General features: G+C 39.7%; 2 protein-coding genes across 3 annotated transcripts in view; one reads left to right on the top strand and one right to left on the bottom strand.

The window, feature by feature from the left end:
- Positions 1–576: 576 nt before the first annotated feature.
- On the bottom strand, positions 577–8,510 carry GEMIN2 (gem nuclear organelle associated protein 2). Its single transcript, XM_014890600.2, has 10 exons — positions 8,328–8,510; positions 7,724–7,808; positions 6,469–6,558; positions 4,483–4,542; positions 4,201–4,311; positions 3,568–3,612; positions 2,994–3,062; positions 1,599–1,709; positions 1,352–1,410; positions 577–1,029 (listed from the first exon to the last, which is right to left on the bottom strand). Exons 1-10 carry the CDS (start codon positions 8,447–8,449, stop codon positions 990–992), a joined length of 792 nt encoding a protein of 263 aa, XP_014746086.1. The 5' UTR covers positions 8,450–8,510; the 3' UTR covers positions 577–989.
- Positions 8,511–11,564: 3,054 nt separating this feature from the next.
- Positions 11,565–17,725, top strand: part of SEC23A (SEC23 homolog A, COPII component) — a 28,519-nt gene continuing 22,358 nt past the window's right edge. Inside the window, exons 1-5 of one of the 2 annotated variants that reach the window (XM_088167313.1) lie at positions 11,592–11,682; positions 14,852–14,879; positions 15,172–15,413; positions 17,205–17,262; positions 17,518–17,604. In XM_088167313.1, the coding sequence (XP_088023439.1) occupies positions 15,193–15,413; positions 17,205–17,262; positions 17,518–17,604 (366 nt within the window). In that variant the 5' untranslated portion in view covers positions 11,592–11,682; positions 14,852–14,879; positions 15,172–15,192. Of the gene's footprint in view, positions 11,683–14,851; positions 14,880–15,171; positions 15,414–17,204; positions 17,263–17,517; positions 17,605–17,725 lie in introns of both variants that reach the window. The other variant, XM_014890629.2, reaches the window with a different exon arrangement.

Raw genomic sequence — 17,725 nt, 5'->3', positions numbered from 1 at the left:
AAATCTGAATAAGAAACTAATGTGTGTTGTGTTACCCAAAGTGAATGCTCAACTGCTACCTTTCCCCATTCACTCTGAATTGGGAAGCAGGGATTGCTTTTGTATTTCTTTGATGGAGCCTGTTAGCACGTGAGTTCACGCATCATTAAAGATGTTAGGTGGAGACCTTTGCAGGAATATTGTTCAGGGCAGTAGAAGAAAACTTGTTTTTACATAGTTCATTAGTTTCTCCTGTCCCTAAAATTAGCAGCTGTTCCTTGAGTCAGAATGATTTATGCCTAAGGTCGTCTATACTGGCCAAAGGAAATTTATTCCACCTTGTTGTGCATAAAATCAGTATTAATGTAATTGTTTTTAATTGCTAGCTATGGTTTTCTTCTGTAATGTACTACTCAAGAAGTAGTACTGTTTACGTTTTACTGAAACAATTGTTTCAGTAACGTGCTGGCTCTGGTTGAACTGCTAAGTAGTGGTAGAGCTCAGGCACCAAAACTCGAAAAAACACATTCAGCCCTAACTGTATATTTCTATAGTAAGGCTGCTGTTAAATAATATGGAGTGAGAAAACCCACAATGTTTAAGAACAGTCTTTAAAATTCTTTAGTTTTATTTAAAAAGTCCTCAGTAAGTCTGTTAGAAAAAGAATAATTTGTCATGTAACCTCAGACTTCACCTAATAGCAGTGTCCATGGATTACTCAGATCGTAGAAATTTCTAACCAACAATGTAGTTCACAAAGACAGGAGCTTGAGAGATGATGCAGGACACTTCAGTTATTACCACTTTACGAAGATGGTATTGGAGACACTGACAATCTCAGCTAAAAATCAGCTGAAGTTATTCAGAGTTGTCCCAAATGCATTGTGTGAGGGTGTTCTGAAGGGATTGTGTAATACTTCAGGTCTGAACAATGCAGTGTCTTTGCTGTTAACTCTGATAATGCTGTTTGTACTGTGGCAATGCAAAATACTGGATGTTCTCAAAACAGCCTAGGAAGGCTCATCAGCCAGGTCACGTTGATCGAAGTACCTAGGAATGAAGTGGAATATGGTAAGAAACATCCAATGCAACGTATTCCTTACTTCAGGTTCTCCAACCTATTGCTTTCTAGCTCATCTTTGAGTGTTGCTATCATAATTATGGCTTCCTGGATCAGGGGGCTCATCTGAAGAAAGGAGTAGGCTTACTTTGCTCTTAGATACATCTTAAATTCTTTTAGCTAAGTATATTTGCTGCATTTGCCCAGGGTACTTTTATTGACTTTGACTTTTAAAAGGATTTAGGTTAGTGCAAATAATCAGACATTTATGTTGGACATACATTACTGGTTTAGGTGTATAAATTGCATTACCTGCTAACTAAGCAGATGATCAAGTTCAGAGCTGATATTTGTTCTTCATTCTTGCTCTCCTGGAAAACAGATAAATATTACAACTCTTTTATTAACTGTGTCAAATAGAGAAGCTGTTACATGCCATGTTATGTGTATTTTTTCCCTTCATTCTCAAGCAAACTTAGGACATGAAAAATTAATTATTAAAACTTCTGAAAAAAATCTTCCTTCACCAAGTCCTCTGCACAGTTATATTAAATCTTACCTCCAGTGCCCTGACTTCTGAACATCGCCTTGCCAGCTGTCGAATAAGGGAGTGAGCTTCAGGTAGCAAAGGTTTTTCAAGGCATGCCAACAGAGCATAAAGCCACCTACCCTGTGAGGATTCAAATAACAGAGTTTTAATTCTGAGCATTTCCTTGAAGATTCAAGCAATTCATGTTATATAGAGCAGGACTGAAGTGTCGCTCTCAAAACAAAACTGCATTCAAGTGCTATATCCTGTAATTGAATTTTGAAAACCACATTAGACACTTCATGGTAGACAGTTCTGTGTCTGTAGATAAGATTCTTGTGAGCACTGCTTCTGGGTTTCCTGGCATTTTTTTTGTACGCTGGCAAAGATATAAATTATTACAGCTGATTATTTTAGTAATATCTAAACATTATTACTTGGCTATTAATTTTTAACGTCACAATCTGTGAAAAATATTCCTGAAGACTGAATGTGTGAACTCAGATCTTTGTGGAATCAGTGGTTAGATCTGCTTTAAGATTTGCACCACTGCGAAAATATGTCCTTTGAGTTTTACATCGCTGAATTCTACTGCATTCTTACAAATTTAATTTCTCATACCAGTCTAACTTTATAATTTAATCACAGTGTCTAGTAGCCTTCATTCTGGGACCTAACCTAAAAGTCAATGTGCACATTCTCTGCAACAAACATACTGGTTAAAAAGGAAACAGTCTTCTATAGGAAAGGACAGAATGTGGAATGTCTTCAAGTCACTGAAAAAAATAGTGAAATTATGCTAAGCATCATGTAATTTTTAATTACTCTTTTGCTTTGTGGTACTGAAGGAGATGAGATGCATCCACCAAGGTCTTCTGTAGATACGGTGCCATTACACAGCTGGTCAGTCTAGTTGTGGCCAAGCTCCATGGCAATATAGCCATATATAATCAGGAGTTCTTTGGTTTGATTTGTCGCCACATGAATGCAGCTTAGCTTTCTGGTCTGTGCTGCATGTAGAAAGATTAAATGTGTCTTTGCCAGCACACTGTAATGCACCTCCAAACTAAACTGGAGTTGTTGGTAAATAGTGTGCAGCACCCTGACAGAACCAAAGCTACTGTAAACTCTCTAAACCTTGATACTCATCAAGCCTAGTGGCTTAAGTTAGTGGGGCGAGTGATACAAAGGGGAGGGAGTTTGGTACAGTACTTTTTATGTCTGTATCTGTTACGTTTTATAATTTTAGCCTTCCAAAAACAAATGTAAATACTCATTTAAATATGAAGAAAGTTTTGAAAGTAACAATATGATACAACCATCTAGAGAACTCTTTAGAAAATTAAAATAATTTAATAGAAAATTGCAAACAATTTATTGTTTGTTTAATGCATTCATGTGCAAGTAGAATAAATCAAAAATTACCAGTTCTGGAGTAAATTTTTTCTCTCCAAACCAGCTTATCAGGTATTCTAAGACACTGGTCACTGTTGCCTTCAAAAGAGGAACAGAAAGAGACGATATAGTATCTGCAACATTTTGTTTTGCTGCTTTTCTGCCCGAAATATTTTATTATATAAAACGTATTTCTACTCCACATTATTTATTCCAGGTTGAAGTTACATGTAAGGGTAAAGTAAGTGTTAAAGTACCACTTTTTGGGAAGAACTTTATATGAAATGAAGTAATTTTCTGTTTTAACAAAAAGTTATGGATAAGTAGCTACAGATTAGGAAAGAAGCATCACACTGACTGACTGGTCGGTTGTGTGTAATGGTGGCAAGTGGGAAATGTAGTAAAGGCAAGATAAGTGTGATTCTTCTAGCTTTACAATGTACATCAAAGTTCATAATCAAATTGAAGGACTGCACTTAAAACACTAAATGAGAACAACTGCCTACTCTAGGCAAAGAAAAATAGATGAACCTTCTGCAACAGAACATGAGAAACAATGATAATTTAGGCAATGTAACTATATGATTCTAAGAGGTAAGCTTACCTGATTCATCCTACTTACAATACTTAGCAAAGGGGGAAAGCCCACCTGAAAAAAAGTTGGAAAATGCAAACACTATCACAAACATTTTTGTTCTAATTTAGAACATACTGCCGTTTTAATTTGATGTTCAGACACTTGTGACTTCAAAGTCTGTTCTGAGCTTTAAAATTTATTTTAAAAGTATCTTCAAGAAGGTCCAGTGAAGTATCAGAGCACCTTGCTTCTACTGTTACTTGTTAAAGTTTTGGTTTTTTTAAATGATGCAGTAAAGAACATGGTTGTAGGGTATCACATATAAGGAGGGTAACCATATATCACTATGCAACAAAATACTAAAGCAGACTATGAAGAAAACTTCCATTCGGTTCAGTGAGAACAAAGTAATGACTTTAGCTGATAAGAGATGAAGGAACTCTTCAAATTTTGACTGAAGACACAGACTTATTTTCTGCTTCACTTAGTTTCTGCATAAAAAGAATGTTTTTATGAAACAAGTCTCAGAACACTGGAACTTTCTGGGCTCACCAGAGTCTACTTTCTATTTGGCACAAAGTGGTAATAAACAGTAGGATTGTTTCTGGCAGTTAGTCTAGAAAACAGCTGCTGAAAATTAAATAGAAGTCCTATGCTCACCTTCATGTAATCAATTCCTAAATTTTCATTATCAGGCAGTGCCTCTATTTCTGAGTACACTCTTTCACCGAGACAGAACTTCTTCCAGCCTTCTTCATCCTCTGATTTTGGCTGAAGTAAATAAAAATAAATGAAAACTATGTAATACTGTTATCTCAAAGATACTAGAGAAAAGACTTGATAATACACATAAATTGTTGCATGCAACTATAAAGCAAGATTAACTGTGGATTCAATAACTGGGAAAACAAACCACAGAGCGTTGTTATGAATTCTACTCACCATAGTAACATTGCTGTCCAAATGTTGTGACCGCCAGTGATTCCTGTGCTTGTTCAGGCTCTGAGTAATTAAAACAAAGTCAAATCTCAATTTGACTCTGCAGCTATTTTATCCTAGCCACAAGGGCTCTTCATTATTCTTAAAATGTATGAAAAGTATATTTTATGACTTTGTATAAATCAGTAGATATATAGTCAGCACAACTGGCTAAATATCTCCCATGCCTCTTAGCAGAAATGTAATTAAGATGTTCATCCTGGGTTTTTCGAAGTAATGTTAAAGCTGAAGGCATTTTGAAGTCTATTACATAAGGTTAAGCTAAGGTAGTAAGCTTAAATAGTCTTCCAGACTTTTCTTGTTAGAACAATCTTAAGAAAAAAGCCACTTTGATTTAATCCAAGAGCACACAGAAAGCCAATATGCTGTTTCCAACAGTGGTCTGTATCTGTCTCAGAGGCCTACAGAATTGTTTGAAAGAAGGCAAGTGTGGTTTCTTAGCACATATCTTCTACCTGGCAGGAATCCTGTGTAAAACAAATTGGCCTGCTTAACAGTTACTTGTAGAGAGCTGTAAATGTTCTGTAGCAGAAGAAATTTGTCTCTCACTCCAATTGTCACTGTAGCTGTAAAAGACCACTAAAACCTCTCTAAGTGACAGCAGCTGATGCAGTAGTTGAACAAGTGAATTCTGATGCTCATTTTTGGTTTTAAGTACTTTTTAGGATAGTCTCGTATTTCAGTTAATTCTGGTATAGATGAGGAGAGGATTGATTTGAGCATAAAAGAAATACCTATATAGTGAATAAGCCTTTAGATGTCATTCTTCTTAGTTCTGCTAAAACCTTAGATTATGCCTAATATACAGGATGCAATGTGATCCCTTGCAGAAACAGGGGTAGCTCAGATACTGTTTACAATGCAGATGCAGTAGTACAGATCTCCTCCTTCACTAAACTTTCGTCCCTGACAGAAACACAGTATGTGAGCTCATGCAGAGTTCAGTGCTAGAGCAGCTCCTAGCTGGTCACACCTCAGTACTTGAGGTTCTCCTACAATGCAGCATAAATGCTCTGTAAACATGCTGTCTGCAGCACTGGAGTCGCAAATGACCTCTACCTACATCTTTATTATATTTTCCATTTCACCCTGTTTGAACTGTGCATATAGAATAGTAGAATCATAGATTTAGGTTGGAAGGGACCTTTACAGGACATCTAGTCCAACCCCTCTTCCATGGGCAGGGACATCTTCATTTAGATCAGGCTTAGAGCTGCATCCAACCTGACCATTAGTGTTCTGAGGGATGGGGCATCCATCCCTCTCTAGGCAGCCTGTGCCAGTGGTTTACCACCCTCACTGTAAAAAAATTCTTCCTTATACTTAAACTAAATCAACCCTCCTTCAGTTTAAAACTTTAGTAAAGCTTAGCTGAACTTAGAACCTTTACTCTTTGAGACTGCTTAATTTTCTGTTCTTGTATTATTTCAAGCAGGGTGCAAATGTATCCAGAAAGATTAAAGCCTGTGCTAACTCTATAACCTTACAAATATGTTTTACCAAATCAGTATTTATCCTCATAATGGGTTGCCACATCTGTCAACAGGTTCCTAAATGGACTTTATGAAACTCCTGATGGGTTAGAATCCACTTGGTTCTTAGTTTATGTAAAGTTCTACAGAACATTTCCTGCAAGCACTATGTTTTAATATAACTGCATAACATCATAGGGGTTTCCATTCTCAGCTATGCCATATCATTTAATGATATTTTTGTTGAAGGAGAATTTCTTAAATGTGACTCTCAAGAATTTTATCAGAGGTTTAAAAGCCACACCGTATATGTTCAATTAGCTTTCAAGAACTTAAAACACTTGCCTATAAACACCTATCCTGCTACAAAATCATAACATTTCTCTACTAGCTATAAAGTTATCCCATGTAAAGCACAGATATGTTCTATCTAGACCCCTCACAGACGATCTTGTACCTGACGAACAGCTGAGAAGTTGGCCACTTGCTGCTGCTGCCACTTGAGTGTTGGAGAGTATCCCTCAGGAGCAGGCTGACACCCAGAAATCTGAGAAAACACTGGCAATAATTATAATGTAAAGAGAGCTTTATAAGAAGAATCCTTAAGAACAAGATAATCAGTAAATGTTTACTGTCAGGTAAACAATATCCTTTAAATCTTCATCTAAGAAAGGTAATTTCATTACTATATCCAAGGGCGTGTTAAGATTTTGGTTTAGACAAAATATCTTTTGTTTGACTCTTCCTATATGTATATAAGAAGGAAAACTAAGTGTTCAAAATACATTGTCAAAGAATTTCTTATGGTCTTCCTTTCAGCAACTGTTCTGCTTTAATCTCCCCGCTCATAAAAAACAGGATGCTGTTTCCTTATCTGGGATAGATACTATCAATCTTAGGCATTCTACCTGTCAAGACAGTAGGTTGAGGAAGACAGAAGAACATAAAACCATCTAGGAAATTAAGTCTAATAGTTAAGTAGCTATAACCTATTTAAAGATTAGCACTGAAAAGTTATTAAGCAAAATCTTTCTACAAGTGTTTAAGAATGTCACTACACCGATGAGACAGATGAAGAGAATGGCTACAGAAGTTACAAGGTCATGTCAGTATTAGAAACTTTTTTTGAGAAATCTAGTAGTGAAATCTTAGATTACATCACTGTTTTTGGAGAAAGGCAAACTATTTGAAAGTAGTTTAAAAACCGAGCTGGCAGGGCAACACAACAGAAAAATCAGCTTCAAGAGTAAGAATAAGTTCCAATAAAATATTCCTTCTAAAAGGAAAGAAGTGGTTCCAGAATGTCGTCTAACTTTAGTAAAGCTTAGCTGCACTTACTACCCTTATGCTAGATACAGACTTAAACCCAAAGACAGGTATGGATATATTTTTCTTCTAAAATTTATGCAGGTTTTATGATTAAATAATTGTAAAATTTAATGCAACATTTGATTTCCTCGGACAGTAAAACAGTGCTGCGTATCAAATAGTATGGGGTTTATAAATGTAATGAGTTAGAAAGACTGCTGTTACCCAGCAGTTGAGTAGGGGTTTCTTTAAACACAGACATTTAATTCTGTGATGCTTTTAGAATCTAGAAGTGCTATTTAGTTATGCCAATAATTCCCCCAAATTACTACAAACATCATTATAGTAATATCTTTCTCCCTTCCCCCCCCCCTCTCAAAACGTGTAAAAGCTCTTAAACTTACTGAAATGTTTACTGTCGGCTTCTTTTTCAATTTTCTGGGATCTATTTGTGCCACAACCACGTCAGGACATCGAGCTGCTTCAATCCTACAAAATAGAATCAAGTGGGCTGCATTTTTTCTTTCCTGTAACAGGTCGATATATACCGGATGTCTTTGAAATACTCATAAAATCATGGAGGGACCAATCGAGATCATTGAGTACAACTCCGTTCACAGGACAGCCCAGAAATCACACCCTGTGCCCGAGGGCGCTGTCCAAATGTTTCTCGGACTCTGCCAGGCCTGGTCCTGTGACCACTGCCCTGGGGAGCTGTTCCAGTGCTCAACCACCCTGCGGGTGAAGAACCTTTTACTGACACCCAGACTAAACCTCCCTTGGCACGGCTTCATGTCGTTTCTTCGAGTCCTGTCGCCGGTCAGGAGAGGGAAGAGATCAGTACCTGCCCCTCCTGCAGGTGTGTAAAACACCGACTGTGCCCGCGAAGGGCAGCACCGCACGGCCGCCCTGGCGCGTCCCATCACGAAGCCCGGCCCGGGCAGCACCGGCTGCCGCACCGCTGTCGCGGGAAGGTGACGGCCCCGGCCCATCCGCCCCGCCACTCACTGGACGCGCTTCAGATACTCCTGGGGTGTCCTGGGAGGCACGGTGGGGTCGAAGTCCTCGGCCAAGTCACAGTCGCCCACGGGCAGCAGCCGCGGCATCAGCTCCTCCATGCCCGGCTCCATGGCCGCGCCGCCCCGGCGGCAGAGCCCGCCCGGCTGCCGCTGCTCTCGCGAGAGCGGCGATGTTCCCGCGGAGCCGCGCGGGCGGCCGGCCGCGCTCGGCCTTGCGCCGGGATGTGCCGCCGTCTGCCCGGGGCGTCTCGCTTAGCCTGGGGAATAAAGGAAATATGGCCAAACAGCAGTGGCAGAAACGGGTTTGCCGGTTCACTGCCCATCAAACTAGGCCTGGTTTTGTGGTGAACAGGTGTAAATCTTTAATAACTTCTTTCATTAGGCCCTGTGCCATTATTCCAATACACTGTCGTTTTTGCCAAAGGTTCTTTAAAGCTCACCCATTAGTACTCTCTTATTTTACCTGTGAACAGCCAGTATTCATAATACTAGTCCCTTCCTTGAAATGCTTTAAGATCTGTGGATAAAGTCACATTAAAGTTAATGATTATAAATTTACACAGAGTTCCCATTCTGGAAGAGTCAATGCCTGAGTTGTTGCTTTATGAGTTTTTCTGAAGACTATAATGTGGGAGCACCCACATGTTAGAAAGCAAGGTAGCATTTGCACAGGGGCATTGTTTCCCAGGTAAGATAAAAAGCGGAAGGATGGTGCTGTAATCATTTACATTGTGTATTATGAAATTCCTGTTACACAAAATGTCAACCAGTATATTATCTTTCCGATACTTCTGCATGCAAAGCCTATTTAGATCTAATATTTCAGAGCAGTTTTAGATACTTTTGACACAAGTTATTTTTAAAAAAATATTTTTTTTTCTTGATCCCCTGCAAGTCTGTATTTCAGTAGTTCTAAATAAACATCTACCTTAACTCCTCCTCTCCATGGCTTTTGTTTGTTTTAAGGTGTTTCCAAAAGCACCTATGTGTACCAGGGAGTTTTATTTCTGAAACCCGGATCTAACGTCCTAGTTGAGTATGCAACAATTGCAGTCACCACTAGAAATAAAACCTGCTTAGTTAAGCCTACAGCGATAACTCTGGAAAGGCTGACTGATGATCAAGACAAAAACTTTGGTGAGTCCAGCTATATAAAGTTAATTTCTAATACTTTAGTAATATTCAGAACTTATTTTTCCTATTTCTTGTAAAGTCCAAAATTATGAACAGAAAGAGAATTCACAGATATAAATACACTTTAAATATACTTTCTGTCTTTAGATTACTTTTTCTGGACCTTTCCATTGATACTTTTTAAACAAAGCAACATATTTTGAATTATTACAGACAGTCTTCCACAAGTAATAAAATTGTTCCTAACAGGTGTTACCAACAATGCTGATGCAATGGCTAGCAAATATGACTCAGTGGAGAAAGAGGAAAATGAAACTGGAAATGTACATATTTCTCCTCAGCTACTTAGGTATTAAGGAAGAGTACTTTTGCAAAGAAAGGGTGAGCTGCATTAATGGATATGTCTGGTTGGCTTAAAAAAAAAAAAAAAGTAACACATAAATCCTGCATATGAAAAATTAAAATGCTTTCAATCTACATTCTAGATACGAATATAGGGAGCTAGCAAAATATTTTTATATTATGAATAAATGTGTTTATATCTATTTTCTACTTTTTTCCTTCTCCTTGATTTTATCTGTGGTTCGCACCGTCGTTAACAGCTGCAAGACTTTTCTTTAAGTTTAGAGCATTGGATTGAGTTATTATGTAATGAAATTTAATTGTGCTGAAGATTAATTGAAAATACTGAATATCTTTTATTTCTAGTGAACTTTCAGAGTAGTATACTTTCCTGTTTTCCCTTCTTGCCCTTTGAGTGTCTTTAAATGTCAGCTGCCTCTTTTTCTATTATTTATAGAGTTCATCCTGCAGTTTAGACTTCGGGACTTGCCCTTTTTTAAGGTAATTTTCTGAAAATGTTTCAGAAGGTATTTGAATACTTTTGTAATTACAACACTGAGTCAACTTATGTGCATCTATTTGAAACTCGCATTGTTGTGGGGTTTTGAGGTTGGTCTTTTTTTTCTTTTTTCTTTTGAGTTCAAAGTGAGGATGTTACATGTCATTGGCAAGCTCCTACTTAGTACTCCTACAAATGGCAGTGAGATTTGTGGACGAGGAAATTTAAAATCCCTCCCGTAAATTCTGCTGTTATTTACCTGTTCCTGCTTTTACACTGAAGAGGACTGGTAAACCATACTGCAGAAAGTAATGGCAAAAAAAAAATATCTATAATAATCACATTTGACATATATGAAAAGAGGATTTGGTTGTTTTAGTCATTTGTATTTGCGTGGTGGTCACAGAATGTTTTCCGAATTGCAATGAAGGAGGGAGGGTATGGTAGTCAGTCAGCAGAATGTTTTTCAGTCCTTCCCCATGTCTGGATTAGTTGCACTAAGACATCTCAGGAAAAACAGAGGTTCTGTTCCAGCCTTTCATGACAGGTTTGTTAAAAACAATTCCTGAAACTGAAGAGTCACTATAACTTGGGTTTGGGGATAAGAAGTTGACCACACTAACAAACACATGTAGTAATGGCTATGTGATAGTTACTGTAGATAGTAAACGTATTAAATATTTCTAAAGACGAGATAAAGGATTGTTTCAGGCTAAAACCCCCAGGCATATAATTTCAGTATTTTTTTCCCCCAGGCACTCAGAAGAAACATGTAAACAATCTTCCAGATAAAAAAGTTGCCATAAGTACACATGGTGGAAGATGGGAACAAGCAGGGTGAGCTCAAGGACTCCCGGAAGCCCGGCTGTTTCGATCCCGAGAAATTCCGTGCCGGATAGAGCAGCGGCGGGCAGAGCAGCGCAGCCACCGGCGGGGCCGCAGGCAGCCCCGGTACCCGGGCACAGGCGCAGCACGGGGCAGCTGAGCGCTGCCGGAGGGGAGAGAAGGCAAAACTGCCCCCGGTGGTCGGGATGCCCTTTTTTCCTGAATGGATGCAGACGACCGACCTTCAGAAGAAAGCCGAACAGGGCAGCGAGCAGACATGCGAGCAGGAGCTGTCAAGGCGGCGAAGTGACAGCCCGAGCTGCGGCACAGCTGAGGCCGGCCCCGCTGCGCTGGCCGGGCATGCCCGGGGGCTGCCCCGGGGCGGGGGAGCGGCGGAGCTCAGCCCGCCCCCGCTCTCTGCCCCTTGACGTGGCGCGGACTCTCCCATCAGCCATGTTGATGCGTCGGCAGCGCCGCGGCGGCTGCGAGCCAGCGGGCGGGGACAGCGAGCGCAGCGGGAGCAGCGGCGGCGGCCGGGACGCGGGTGAGCGGGCAGGGCAGCGCTGAGGGGGCAGCGCAGGGCGCCGGGAGCCCGAGCTGGCGGAGCTGGGACGCCGCGGGGAGGAGAGGCGGCAGCCCCGCTCCCTGTGCTGGGGGCCACGGCGGGCACCACGGGCCGCGGGGCCCCGCACGGCTGCCGGGCCTGGAGCGAGAGTGGTGGGAGCTCCCCGTATCCCCTCCGTGGCAGTGGGGGATCTCCGGGTGCCCGAAACTGCTCTCTGCCCCCAGGCCCGAGGGTCTGGGGCTACCGCCACCGCTGGTCGGCACCGCCCGCGGCCTCCTGGGCCGGGGCTGGGCAAGCAGCGCCCTTCCCGTGCGGCGGGGAGTGCCCGCCGGGTCAGGGATGGGCGAGCGGCCCCAGCAGCCCCTAGCTCGGCCGGGGCTGCCGGCACTCGGGTAGGGCCGGCGCGGCTCGGCCTTTCCGCGGCCGGGGGTAAAAGGGCGGCGCTCTCCGGCAGCGCCTACGGAGCTCCTGGTTCCGGAGCTCTGCTCTACCTATGTAGCTGTGCTTCTGACGGGGGTGCCTTGCGTTGTAGGTAAAGCTAAAGGAAACGCAGACCCTGCTGCCTTTGATTATGTGTTGATTTTTTTAAAATTTAGGTGGGTTATCACATACCGTGGTTGTTTAAAAGCAAAAAAGTTTTCAGTGAGAGGTCTGGGAGAGCAGATTTGGAGGATGGCTGTGTTTGAGTGGTGAAAATGGCAGCAGCTTGCTTATTTAAACCATTCCGCTCATGTATTTTAGTTACTCCTTGGAACTGAAATAGGTTTGTATCTGGTATGTGATTTGGGCATTACAAATTAATTAAGGGTTTATTATTAGCCTCTTTTACCAGATTATTGGTGCGTAATAAACTGAGAGAATAGGTGTGTTGTAAGAAAAGCGTGCAGTGAACTGGACTCATTTAGTGGTAGTTAATCTCTCATAGCACCATGTGCTTTCGGTCTGTCTATGCTGGAACTCTTACAATGCTGTAGAGAAAAATGTTTTGATTTTGTTGGTATATGTGTGCAAGGATTAGGGGATATTATTTCGGGGATATTCTGTTTTGGGGCATACTTATCTGTGATCTGTAAACGTTGAAAGATGCTGATAGTCAACCAGTGACTCTCAATGCAATTCAAGTTTGGCTTCTTTTGTAACACACAGTTGAGATTGTCATGGTGCAGGGTTGCAAGGTGCATTCAGCCTTAGCAGTGGAAGGGAGGAAGCAAGTCAGAAAGAACTTCGTTTTTTTTCTGGATATCCGAATCTGCAGCAAAGCAGTGACACCCCAAGGTGGAAACTGTTGCTGTTCAGCTGTTCTGAAAATTCTTTTTCTGAGATTTTCTGAGGAGGGTAGTGTGTATTTTGTGGCATTCAGGTGTCCGAAATCTGGTGTGTAGCCTGTAGGCCAGGAGGGTTTGCTGTTCTTGTGTAATGCAATACATCTCCACTCCTATCAGAAAATGTGTCTGCTCAGCTGTAACAATGGTACTAAATTTAACTTGCCAGACCAAGAGTTGCCCACTTGATGAATGATGAAATAGCTTAGCATTATTGGCTCTTGAAAAGGAAGAAGAGGATAGAAGAAAAGGTGGAAGAGACCTGGATTATTCTTGTATATACTTTTGCCTTCCAAATAGGAAATCCACACTTAATAGAAAATAACAGCATTTAACTCAGTAAATCCAACAAATCGTTTATGTATCTATGTGCACGTGATTAGTCACTGCACACTGGTATTTGAACATTGCCCTTTAAGGAGCAATAACCGAGTGGTAAAAGTAATATCCATGTACAGCCATTTTAAACGTAGCTAGAGTAAAATGTGGAGAAAACACTTTGAAGTCCAGGACAGAAAGTGTGACACGTTGCAGCGTTTGGAGCTGGATTTGGTGAGTCTATAGCTGCTGCCAGTGAATGGCTGAAATAGACTTTAGTTGCAATTTTCTGTCTTCTCAGGAAATAATTTTTAAATGGAGAGATTACTCGGTTTGTTGTAGTGGAGATAGTTGCATTGTGCAGATTCTTGCATTAATATCCCATTTTTCAGAGATAATGTTCCTTTAACTTGCTTACAAAACATGAATGGATTTTGATTTATTAGGAGAAAAATTTCTTAAGTTCTATATCCCCTTCAAATGCCAGGCTGTTCTTTCCTTTCTTAGCTAATTTCTGTCTCTGATTTCTCAGTAGTAGTTACAACTTCCAAATATTCTCTCCTTTGCTCTGTTTTGTCCCCTGATCAATGGCTTTGCAGCAATTTGAGTAAAAGCAATGGTGGAAATGCTCTTATGTACAAAGTCCCTCATGCTCCCTGTGTTGTAATTGCCATGATGTGTTTAGATAGGAGTAGCTTTGCTCCTAATATCAGTAAGACGTGCCCATTAAAATTTTGGCAGTTGATTATTTCCTAAGAAGGATATTAACTGTGAAATGCGGCACTTCCCTTTGTTTTATGTATTTTATCTGTTTATTTAAAAATTATGATCAGAATAAAAGCATTAAGTTAGGCTATAATTTAAAATAACTTGAAAAGGTTTTAACTGTCATAGTAACTAAAGGTGCAATGCTATTGTAATTTTGATAGCTAGAAGTAAGTTTTGATAAATTGAGTTTCTGTGAGTCTTCTGTTATGTATGTAAGAACTAAGAATGAATGTCAGTGTGCTTGGGAGAATTCCTGATGTAAATTCCAATTTAGGAGGGTTCCAGCATTTCTAATAGCTGTTCATTAACTTTGTACAGTGTCAATTGAGATGTAGAAGTATTTCTGCTTCCTCTTAGGTGGTTCATGTAGGCTTTTACAGTAAATCCTTAATTATTAGGCAGTGCGAGTTTAGATATCCTAGTTCCTGGAAAAACCTGTGCTATGTGTACTATAAAAGGTACTGTGTAGCATGCAGCAGATAGTCAGCAACAGTGTGTATATAGCTGAGGAGTTTGGGATTGGAGGGAGGGAGTGTTCTTTGCTGACTTTATCAGATGTTCACAGATACCTGTTGAGCTTTTACGATGTCCCCAGTCCTCCAACTTCTAAATAATCATAGCAGAACATTTTGAAAGCCTTAAGTCAATGGCCAAACTGGCAAATTTGAATTCAAAGAATTGTTTAAAAGTGCTTCGTGGTACATAATGTATTTGGAATATGACACTTGTCTTTCTTACAGAGTTACTTCCTGGCGTTGCTATAGGAAGGTACTCTTGTGGAATGTCATGTTGTTATTCCTTTATGTTTGCATGTAGACTGCATCATAAGATAGCAAAAATATGGTTAGAAACTCTTAAAAATTTTTATGCAGCAGAATTTTGTTTCCCCTTAGAATCCTGCATGTTGCTTTTAGGATTTAAGAAGCTCTTCTCAGTGTTTTATTGACTGTAACTCAGTTACAGTATTTGAATATGTGCCTGTCATTACATGCATTCACCATTTAGTAGTTAAAAGTCTTTGCATATCAACATTCTGCTGATGGTTATCTTTTTATTTTAGTGTTAAGGAGAGAAGTTGATCATGACAACCTTCCTGGAATTTATCCAGCAGAATGAGGACAGAGATGGAGTTAGATTCAGCTGGAATGTTTGGCCTTCAAGTCGTCTTGAAGCTACAAGAATGGTAGTCCCGGTGGCTGCCCTCTTCACCCCACTGAAGGAACGGCCAGACTTGCCTCCTATTCAGTATGAGCCAGTGTTGTGCAGTAGGACCACGTGCCGAGCTGTTCTGAATCCCTTATGGTAAACTTAATGCATGTTATTGTTCCAGTACTTTGCCTTAGAATCTTGAGGACAGTGCTAGCTAAACTATGGGAAAGATCTGGCATATGGAAGTTCAGGTACTCCTCACATCATTATGCAGCACAGACTTACAGGCCTTAGAAGGTTCTGCACATAGATTTGCATATGTAACATATTTACTGAAAACAGCTTTCACTTAATAAGTAGTTTCAATGTACTTGGTATTGATTAGGTGTGTTATTTTTCTGCAACTATACATCTTGGGAGTTAGTATACTCTTGCATTTTGCCTCTAGAAAATGACTTGAGTAAAAAAGTTACAATACTGTATCTTTTGAACTGTTGGACCCTGATATAGTTTAATTTCCCAGTGAAATAAACTGCATTTATTGCTGACATTAGTTCATTTATGGACCAAAGCAGGTTATCTGTTTCAGTTGACCAAAACAGAAGAAGATAGAAAACATCAGAAGTAGGCATGAAAGAGGGTAGAAAGCTGTTTAAGCTTAAGGATGATACTGGTACAAGCTCAAATGGCTGTGGACTAGTCATGGGTAAGTTTGGGTTGGAAGCAGAGGAGATGTTTCATTTGTCATTCCTGTCACAGTAGTATGGAAAAGAAGCAGAATGATTTCTGGGTTGGAGTTTGATAGGCGTGGGAAGAGTCCTAATTGATAGAGATTAGACATGATGTCAGAGAACCTGTAAGAATTTAATGTTATGAATGACTTCTCCTTGCCTGGGAGAAAAGACAGCTTCAAAGCAGATGTAAAATTGTGTTTCAGTATTAACCAGCAGTGGCTGGTTATACTGGGAGTCATACTTAGTTGAAGTTAACCTTTTCAGAAGCATTATCTTTTATTGAGGGCTGGAAGAAAAACAATGAAAAGACAAAGTTGTTAAAGGTCAGACAGATGCCAGCATTACAGTGAACTGTGTACATTTTTCCTGTGTTGTATGTGCAAATAATGACTGGGTTTTTTTCCCCTGAAAGGGTGGTTAGAGACTCAATCTGAGGAGACTTTAGAAGCCTGTGTGGCACTTTGGGCTAGGTAATTTGCAGCCCATATTACTGGTAAAGATAATTAGATAGTAATAGATTTGTGTTTTATTTACAGTATGCTGGAACTTCCCTGAAGATTTAATGATATTTAGAAAAGATTTTTGCTCTTGTAGACAGGAGAAGATACAATAGCAGGAAGTGTACATTGAGAACTATTGAGGTGACTTTCCTTTAAGATGTGATTAGGACTTTAAGATATCTTTGTGGCATGAAAATAGAATTTGCATTTTTTATTTTAACTGTCTGAATACTAATAAAAATGTAGACAAAAGGAGGTAGACCCATCATTTGGAAGCAATGTTGTTATAGAGATAGCTGTCATCTTTTTTTAGGACATAATATATATTCAGGCTAGTCTGACACTCTGACAGCTAATAGATAGAGACAGAAAAAGATGAAAAGCTTCAAAAGTAGGGAGAATTAAAAAGATTTGTTAAAACCATGGAGAAGGGCTCTAATAAAGGTGCTGAGTCTGTATTTTTAAATTTCTTATTTGCACATTTTTCTTGAAGGCAATTCTTTCTCCCTAAACACAATAATTTACCTGATACATCTGTGTAAAGCTCCACTAGTTTTCAGTTTGTAATGTGGGTATTTAGGAGAAACTATATTAGAAGCTTTTTCAAAGTCAGGGTGTTTTTTTAAAGTTTTAAAGGTGTGTGTTCTAGGAACAGTGGAGGAAAATTAATTTTTCATGCTATATAAACTTCTTCTGTTGTATTTTTATAGCCAAGTGGATTATCGAGCAAAACTCTGGGCTTGCAACTTTTGTTACCAGAGAAACCAGGTAAGAAAATGAAACATTCAGCATATGGAAGATATTTTTACAAGGTGAAATGAAAACCTTGATTTTTCAAATTCTAGTTCCAAACTGAAATTGACAGCAAGAGCAGGAGTGTGCAATTGTATCTTCTGACATAGCATTGAGATTTTTTTCATAACAGCAATAGTGAATATCTGTTGAAAAAAGTCTGTTTTTTTTTTTCCTTTGTGGAAGTGTTAATCTTTAATTTATATTTAATTTCTGTGTTTTTATTTGCAGTTTCCTCCTACTTATGCTGGTATATCTGAAATGAATCAGCCAGCTGAACTTTTGCCTCAGTTCTCCAGCATTGAATATGTAGTACAGGTAAAATCATTAAATAGAATATTGAACATCTGTTGCTTTGCAATATACAAAAAGAATGAATTTCTATTTTACTTCTTCGTTCTATTTTAGTGACTGTGAGTATTTATGTGCTTGTTAGTAG

The sequence above is a fragment of the Sturnus vulgaris genome, chromosome 6 (genome assembly GCF_052056855.1).
Source record: "Sturnus vulgaris isolate bStuVul1 chromosome 6, bStuVul1.hap1, whole genome shotgun sequence".
NCBI lineage: Eukaryota > Metazoa > Chordata > Aves > Passeriformes > Sturnidae > Sturnus > Sturnus vulgaris.
The sequence above is the reverse complement of the archived record's forward strand: the minus strand, read 5'-3'. Positions and strand labels throughout refer to the sequence as shown.

Excerpts from the sequence above, each read along its gene's own strand:
- GEMIN2 (XM_014890600.2), bottom strand. The coding sequence starts at position 8,449 with ATGGAGCCGGGCATGGAGGAGCTGATGCCGCGGCTGCTGCCCGTGGGC. Across the intron at positions 7,809-8,327 it reads GAGTATCTGAAGCGCGTCCA|GATTGAAGCAGCTCGATGTC; the intron begins GTGAGTGGCGGG and ends TCTATTTTGTAG. Across the intron at positions 6,559-7,723 it reads AGCCGACAGTAAACATTTCA|ATTTCTGGGTGTCAGCCTGC; the intron begins GTAAGTTTAAGA and ends GTGTTTTCTCAG.